This window comes from Octodon degus, unplaced genomic scaffold (assembly GCF_000260255.1).
Source record: "Octodon degus isolate 3935 unplaced genomic scaffold, OctDeg1.0 scaffold00050, whole genome shotgun sequence".
NCBI classification, from domain to species: Eukaryota; Metazoa; Chordata; class Mammalia; order Rodentia; family Octodontidae; genus Octodon; species Octodon degus.
This window is the reverse complement of record NW_004524626.1, coordinates 14,115,622-14,124,660: the sequence shown is the minus strand read 5'-3', so window position 1 is coordinate 14,124,660 and position 9,039 is coordinate 14,115,622. Positions and strand designations below refer to the sequence as shown.

General features: G+C 36.5%; 1 protein-coding gene across 1 annotated transcript; it reads right to left on the bottom strand.

Annotated features, from left to right (window-relative positions):
* Positions 1–322: 322 nt before the first annotated feature.
* LOC101579947 (olfactory receptor 7G2-like) lies at positions 323–1,282 on the bottom strand. Its single transcript, XM_004633046.2, has one exon. It carries the CDS (start codon positions 1,259–1,261, stop codon positions 323–325), a length of 939 nt encoding a protein of 312 aa, XP_004633103.1. The 5' UTR covers positions 1,262–1,282.
* Positions 1,283–9,039: the final 7,757 nt, after the last annotated feature.

The following is a 9,039-nucleotide window of genomic DNA, read 5'->3' as shown; positions in this document are numbered from 1 at the left end:
TTCCACAAGAACCCAAAAATATAAATAAATGAATGAGCCCATGGAACAACGGAGAGGTAGTAGAAAAAAAGAAGAAAAACTTGAAGATGGTTAAACGGATCCAGAAAAGAAATGAAGTGAGGAGGGAGGGTAAAGATATTAAAAATGATGAAGAGTAAAACATGCATTCAGATTGTAACCTATGTTAAAATGCATTTAGGCTTCATATTATGTGACCATTTTTGAAAGAATACATTGACAGGAGAATCGACCTTCTGGTCCATCACTATTTCTGTCATTTTTAACCCATACTAGAAACTCAAGCTCTAAGCAGTTCAGACAATCAGAGAAAAGAAGATTTTCCAGTGATGAGATGTATCAAGGATTCCTTCATTTCCTTATTCCTCAGACTGTAGATAAAGGGGTTCAGCATTTGAGGAATCACAATGTACATCATTGAAGCTACTACATTCTTAGTGGGAGAGTCTGTTACAGCAGAACTCATGTACACTGTAAAAGCTGTTGTGTAGAACAAGGACACCACTGAGAGGTGAGATCCACAGGTGGAAAAAGCTTTGTGACTTCCACCCACTGATAGGATCTTCATAATGGAAGAGAAAATTTGAGTATAGGAAAAAATAATCCCACAGAAAGGAACACCAGCAAATACGCTGGTCCCTAAATGCATCAGCAGAGAATTGATGAAGGTATCAGAGCAGGAGAGTTTGATGACGTGAGCAAGTTCACAGAAGAAGTGGGGAATTTCCGGGTCTGTGCAGAAGGACAGTCGCAGCATCATCAAACTGTGGGGCAGGGCATTCATGATAGTAATGAGCAGTGAGAGTAGAACCAGCAGGATACAATACCGGGGGTTCATAATGACTGTGTACCTAAGTGGGTGGCAAATGGCCACATAGCGGTCATAGGACATCACTGCAAGGAGACAATTTTCCAAGCCACCAAAAATCAACACGAAACTCACCTGGGAGAGGCAGCCTGGGTAAGTGATGCTATGATCCTGTGTTTGAATGTTCACCAGCATCTTTGGGATTGTGGTGGTGCTGATACAGATGTCAGTGAGGGACAGGTTGGAGAGAAAGAAGTACATGGGGGTGTGGAGGTGGGCATCAGAGCTGACGGTCAGGATGATGAGCAGGTTCCCAAGCACTGTGAACAGGTACAGGGACAGGAACAGGCTGAAGACAAAGGGCTGCAGTTTTGGATCGTCTGTCAGTCCCAAGAGAATGAATTTTGAGATAGTTGTTTGGTTTATAAGCTCCATATTGGTGGTAAGACTTGCAGAAAAGATGTGGCAAAATTGTGAAATGAATGCTTCCTATACAAGAGAAAGCAGCACCTGGTAACGGTAGGTTTAAAAGCTCTTGACACCCTTTTCTGCTTACTACTGATAAGCTCTGGCAATGTGGACCAGCAGTGTATGTTTTAATAAATGCTCCAGCTGAATCTGAAATCTCTAAGAATTGAGAACTAAAGTTTTTTTCCTGGTACCACACACATGTGCAGGCATGCACGCACGCACATGCACATACACACACAAACACACACAAAGATACAGAGAACTGGAGCTTTAAACAAAAATTGCATTTATGCTTGATTCAAATGAATATGTAAATATTTGTTTTTATTTTCTCTCTCCATCCCTCTTCTCTGTCCTTTACATTTTGCAACCTTTATTTATCACCAGTATTTTTTCATTTATTGTGCCCACTGATGATATCTTAACAAAAATAAGACACGGATATTCTATACCTTCACACCAGAAGAAAGGTATGCATGAATTTATCAAATCTGTTTCCTGAATACTGGTCTCCAAACTTTTCACACCTCAGGTGAAGGGTTTCTCAAATCACACATGAATCAATTAATGTTTCATTGTCATAGACCTAAGAGGGCATTGCATAAAAACAAAATATATGGTCTTTGGAAAAGACTGGGTCGGAGCAAGACTGACTGACAGCTAAGTTAACTTTCTTGAGGAATCTGTGTTAAAGTCTTTGAAGAGTGCACAATTAGCATTCCCAAATGGTCATGAAATTGTTATATTTTCCCCTGAAAAATTTTTCCTGAACATATTCCTTAGTTATACCCTCATTGTTGGTGAACCCTCTCTTCCCCATTAATTCATGCAGGAAGAGAACATTCATCCAGATGGCCATGAACAAAGAATAGCAAATATTACTTACAAAAGAGAAGGTCATAAAACTCTGGACTGCAAACAGAACTTAAAGCAATATGACTCAGCAATTAACTCTACAAGAAACTGGGTAACAATATGAATGACATGTGCTGTTTAATCCTAAGGGAAATTCTCTTAACGAGGTAGGTAGCCTATCATTAAGTAAAAAAAAATGCTGAACAATATCTTAGTGACAGAAAGAATAAAATACAGACACTCGTGCAGAAACAGTTGAAAAATACAGTTGATGTTTAGAAGACAGACATTTATAAAATAACAGGCTGAGACAATCACAAGTGTCCTATCTGATGGGTCCCCAGAAAGCAATGACCTTCTTCTCAGGGAAAAAGCAGCTATGACAGAGATTATCATCTGGTGTCATATGAGACTTACGTACTTCAAAGTTTCAGGCACCTGCATTTTTAAATGATGAACATAGAATCAGCATGTGGAAGAAGATAGGAAGAGAGCATACTGGGATGAACTCTGTCTCCTTCAACATTCAAATGCTCAGATCCTCAGCCCTGAAATGATGGAACATGACTGCACTTGGGGTTCTATCTTTGGAGAGTTTTGTACATATACCAACTTCCCAGTGTGAATGGAGTCATTATGTACTTCAAATATATAATAATAAAAATGAAAAGTAAATAATTATAAATCTGAATATTAGGCATTATTAACTCCATTATAGATAGATAGGTAGGTAGATAGATGGATAGATAGATAGATAGATAGATAGATAGATAGATAGATAGATAGATAGATAGATAGATAGATTGACTTTATTAGGGACAGAAATAAAGGTAAACATGCCTTGAAAATGCTATTATTTAATTAAGAGTGTGGCTATGACAGTGCCGCCCAATCCAATATGCTTAGGTTTATTTTTAAAAAGAGAACATTAGGACACAAACACACACAGAGGTTAGTCCACAGGAGTACACTGAGTCAAGGTAGCCATCCACAGCCCAAGGAGAGAACTCAGAAAAAACCAACTCTCCCTATGTACTAATTGTTCAACTTTGTCCTCGAGAACTGAGACAAAATAAATTTCTGTTATTATGCCATCCAGCCTGCTACTTTGTTGGAACAGGTAATAAACCAATCCATACACTCTATCACCAAAAAATGTATTCAAATACACATGAGAATATTTTATGAAACACATAAAATAGAACAGATTCCTGCTGCTGTGCAGAGAGATCAGGGGTCTTTCAGAGAGAGAGAGCTGGGTGGTTAATGGTGAACACATAAATGAGAATATGTGAAGAAAACATAAATCAAGCAGGCTCAAGAGGCATCTACTACATGTCATCTAATGCATGCACTTTTTATTTTAGAGAGATAAAAATAAAGTAGAATTTCAAAACAAGATAAAAGGAGAGTAACAATAATCAATACATTGGGTATTGTTATCTTAAAAGTAGTTACTCAGAGTTGAAGTTATGGATGAAACATCATCCAAACAATATCAGCACAAACCTGTCTTTTCAATTAACTAAGAAAAAGTAGCAGTATTACTATTTTTTTACTTTTAATAGTATAGCTATCTTAATTATCTTGCATATATATTTTTTCTTTTCTTTTCCTTTCTTTCTCCTTTCACCCATTGCAATTTGTCTGTCCTTTATAAACAGTTTCCTTCCAATTCACAATATCTGTTTTTGGTCTTATTTTTTCTTTCACACTAGTGAGACAATTTGATGTTTACTCAGTTGAGTCTGATTTTTTTCACTTATGAGCACAGCCTTGAGCTGCAATCATTTATCTATAAAAGTCACAAATTTGTCCTCTCACAACAGAGTACTACTGCTTGCACCTTAATGATGGCTTCCCTGGGATAAAATTGAAGCAAGACCCTTCCCTTAGATACAGCTCAAAACTGAGAAAGAGACTCGAGTTTACCTGATTGCCTTTGCTGAGAATACTGTCCATCATCTCACCTGAATGTACAGAACACAAAACCTGGTTCAGGAAAGTAAGGTCTGTGGACTCAGTCAGTGGAATTTGGACCAATCAGGATCATCACGATGAAAAAGCACAGGTGTTGCTACCTGACTGAGCACTTTGGGGTAAGACATTCACTGGCCAACACTTACAGTACCTAATCCTCAGGGCTTAATATCCAAAGCTCCTCATTAGACCAAAAATGTTTATATGATTCTAGTCCCAGGTGACATATTCTGACAAATCAACTTTGTAGAAATCAGGACCTCAGGATGGCTGATTCTCTGAGCCTGGAGGGCAGGTGTCCACCCACACCTCTTCGTGATTTCTACTTACTTCATTAACCTGCCTTGCACACATAACACATGTTACTTTTTTAGTAAATCCCTAATTCCCCTTTTAGATAGTTCTTCATATTTCATAATAGCAAAGAATATAATTCAATTTCAGCAGTAAAAACAGTGGATAGATGGATAGATAGATAGACAGAAAAATTAAAAACACTCAGGAATCAACATGTCTGCAACCTAATTGAACAAAATCAACACCATGTTACACTTGGGCATCATCTTAGAATTTAAGTTTCTGTTTCCCTAAGTTTGCTTCTTGTAAATAGGGTCATAGTTACCTAACCCAATACCGTAATTTGTCATAAGACTGCTCATTCCCTATGTAAAATGTAAAACACCATTGTTCCTTTGTCACAAGCTAAGCCCATGCTTTGTAGGAGTATTTCTATAGCTACATCAAATCATATCAGCAACCCCTAGACCTGGAACTAGAACTGCCTATATAGCCTCCCTTCCTACCCTTCAGGTTCAGTGCTTGGTCATGAACTAGGTGTCTACTGTCGCTGGCTAATAAACTTGCTTTTCTCTGCATCTGGAGTCCACTGTGACTCAGTACAGTAAGCACATTTACCACAAGAATATTCCATTTTTATTTTATGGAAAAAATTAAAACAACTTTTAATAACAAAGTAATAAGAGAACAATACTTAATACATTGAGAATTGATATCTTTAAAATAATTAATCAGCATACAAGTTATGGCTTTAAAATTTCTCCGAACAAGTGTTGGCCAAATAACTCAGTGGATGAAAGTGCCTGCAAACAGGCACAGGGGCCAGGGTGTGATCACCAGGCCTGCTCTGCCGACCTCACCCTTGGGGGGCCCTGAGATGGCAGTGGAGCCTGGGCATGGTGGCATGCGCCTGGAATTCCAGCTCTTGGGAGGCTGTAAACAGGAGGATCACTACGAATCCGATCTAGTAGTGAGATCCTCAACACCCTCTAGACCCTTCCCAATAAATAAATAAATAAATGAAATTTCTCTGAGCAATATTAGCACGAGGGCTGGGGAGACAACTTGGTGGTCTAAGCACCTGCCTGGCAAGCACAAGGACCCAGGTATGATCCCTGGTACTACATCCTGTGCATGCTCCCAAACCAGACATGGTGGCATATGCCTGTAATCCCAGCGCTGTGGAGACTGAGACAGGAGGACCCCTACAAGTCCAAGTTGTGTAGTGAGACCCTGTACCAAATAAATAAATAAGATTAAAAAAAAGCACAAACCTTTCTTTTCAGTGAACTCATAAAAACTAATAGTATACTTGTCTTTATTTTTTTTCCTTTTCACTTCCTTCTTTCACCCTCTTCCCCTCTGAGTTTCTTTTTACTTTTGAATAATTTCTTCCCTTTTTATGTTCTCTATTGTGCATTACACTCTTTCTGTTCCTCACACTAGGAATATGATATGGTATTCACACATGTGAGTCTGATTTATTTCATTTATGAGTAAGGTCTCCAGTTGTATCCATTTGCCTATGAAAGACACAGTTATACTTTTCATGACTGAATGATACTCCATTGAAAGAAGAGCACATCTTTTTTTATTCATTCCTCGACTGATGTGTCTTTGGGTTTCTTCCAGGGTTTAGCTATAACAAATTGTGCTGATATAAACATTGGTGCACATGTCTCACTGTGGTATAATATTTTTTCTTCTGGATACCCAGAAGAGGAATAGCTGGGTCAAAGGAGACCACTAATGTGAGCTTTTGGGGGAATATCCATACTGCACAGTGATTGAATCAGGCTGTTCTCTCAACAACAGTGAATAAGGTTTCCTTTATCCCACATGCCCTCCAGCATTTGTTATTGGTTGATTTCTTGATGATATCCATTCTTTTGGGAGAGAGATGAATCTCAGTGCTGTTTTAATTTGCATTTCTCAAATTATCTGTTATGTGGAACATTTCAAATGTTAACTTGCCATTTATAGTTCTTTATCTGAGAAGTGTGTATTCATCCCGGTTCCCCTTTTTTGATCAAGTCTTTCAACATGAGTAGTCTGATTTTTCTCAACTCTGTATATGTTCTAGATAGAGGTCCTATGAGGGAAAATTGGCTAACATTTTTTCTCAATTCTACAGGTTGTCTTTTCATGTGATTCCTTTTAATACCACATCATTTTTCTTTTCTATTCCTCAGTTGATGAGCATTTGGGTTGATTCCAAGGTTAAACTATTACAAATTGTACTGTTATAAACATGAGTGTATATCTATCAATGTAATCTAATTTTTAAAATTCTATTAGAAAGATATTAAGAAGGAGAAAATCTGGGTCAAATTGGACCTCTAATTCTAGTTTTCCTGAAGCATCTGCACACTGATTTCCACAGTGTTTGCTCCAGGCTGCAATCCCAAAAACAATGGAGAAGGATTTCTTCTTCCCCACACTTCCATGCAGCATTAGTTAATGGCTGATTTCTTGATAATAGGAATTCTTTCTGGAGTGAGAGGTAACATCACTGTTGTTTTAATATGTATCAAATGACTAATGATATTGAGTATTCCTTCATATATTTATTTGCCATTTTCATTTCTTCATCTGAGAACTGCTTACTTATGTTAAATGCTCTTTTCTGTAGTATGTCTTTGAATTTGGGGAGCTTGATTTTTTGTCAAATTTTTTATTTTAAAGAACAAAAAAATTTAAAAATATTAAAATGATACAAAATCTCTAAACAAGATGATAGGAAATCAAAAATGGGTGTTATATAGCATTTTATTTTCCCAAAATAGCTGTTCAAGTTACCAGATATAGGCATGTAATATTGATAAGAAAGTTAAGCATTAATTGTTCCCTTCAATAAACCAATAGAAATTAATAGTACAATCAGCTTAGTTAAATATATATATAATACACACACACACATATATATATTTTTTCCCTTCCTTCATTTTTATTCTCCTTTCCTCAATCTCAGCTGTTCTTTCCTTTTTTAATTTTTATTTTTTAAAGACAATATATACAAAATATTAAAAAATTAGAAATGATACGCAATTTCACTAAACAAAATTAATATGATTCCCACAGTCTTTGTTGTGTTGCAGTGTTATCTTCAAATTAGTTGTTCAGATATATGCATGCAAAATTGGAAAAAGAAAGAAAAAAAAGAAATTTTATAAGAAATTAAAAAGAAGGAAGAGAGGAGAAAATGAAAAAAAGACAAAAAATAAAGTATTAACTGCTCCTTTCTATAGACCAGCAGAAATCCACAGTATAATTATCCAAGCCACCTTGCATGTGTACATAGATACATCTCTTTCCTGAATTCCCTCTCCTGCCCTTCTTCTCCTCTCAGAAATTCCTTCCTTTTGGAAAGATTCATTCCCATTTGTTCTTCCTTTTCAGAAGTTTCTTTCTTTTTCACAAAATCCACTGAGCCTTTCAGATTGTATTTACACTTTTAGTTTCTTACACTAGGAAGTCAATACAATGTTTACACATGCAGATCAGATTTATTTCATTTATGAGTATGATCTCTACTTGCATCGGTTTGCTAATAAAAAACCTTGAGTTTATCTTTCTTTCTACATCAGTAATACTCTGTTGTATAAAAATACCACATAGTTCTTATACACACCTGAGTTGGTCATGTGGATTGCTTCTAAGTTTTGGCTATTGCAAATTGTGCTGTTATAAACATGGGTGCTCATATATAGCTGTAGTATGATATTTTCAATTGCTTGGGGGAAAATACCCAGAAGGAGAATACCTGGGTCAAATGGATCCTCTAACTGTAGATTTTTGAGGACTCTCTACACTAATTTCCATAATGGTTGTACCACTGGTCTACAAGCACACCAACAGTGGAGAAGGGCTTTTTCTTCCCCAAAGCCACACCAGCATTTCTTATTGATTGACATCATGATGATAGCCATTTTTCTGGGGTGAGATGGGATCTCAGTGTTGTTTTGCTTTTGAGTTTCTGAATGATCAGTGATGTTGAACTGATCATTTTTCATATGCTTATTTGTCATTTGTAGTTCTTTATCTGAAAAGTGTGGATTCATTGGAAATGCCCATTTCTTGACTAGGTCTTTTTAAATTTTTTATAGGTTCCAGAGAGCAGACATTTGTCTGAGTGACAATTGAACAAAATATTTTCCAAATTTGTGGGTTTTCTTTTTACTGTCTTGGTGATTTATTTTAATGTACAAAAACTTCTCTATGAAAGGAGATCCCAGTTGTTGATTTATTGAACTATTTCCCAGGTAGTTTAATTTTTGCTCATGAACTCTCTGCTTACCTGTATATCTTTAAGAAACCTACCTACATTTGCTTCTACTAGATTTAGTGTGTCTGTTTTGGAATTTAGATCTTTGATCCTTTTTTGAGTTTTGTTTTGTGCATGATAGACATGGATCTAGATTTAGGTTTTGAGATCAGAAAGTCTGTTTCTCTAGCACCATTCATTAAAGAGTCTATTTTTTTCAAATGAATATGTTTTGCTCCTTTGGTAAAGAAAATGTGGATGAGTGTGTTTATAGTAATATCTTCATCATTTAAACTATTCCATTGATCCTCAGCTCTGTTTTTCTGCAGGGCCATGCTGATTTTAT

Bases quoted from the DNA above. Each gene is read 5' to 3' on its own strand.
- LOC101579947 (XM_004633046.2), bottom strand. From the start codon at position 1,261: ATGGAGCTTATAAACCAAACAACTATCTCAAAATTCATTCTCTTGGGA.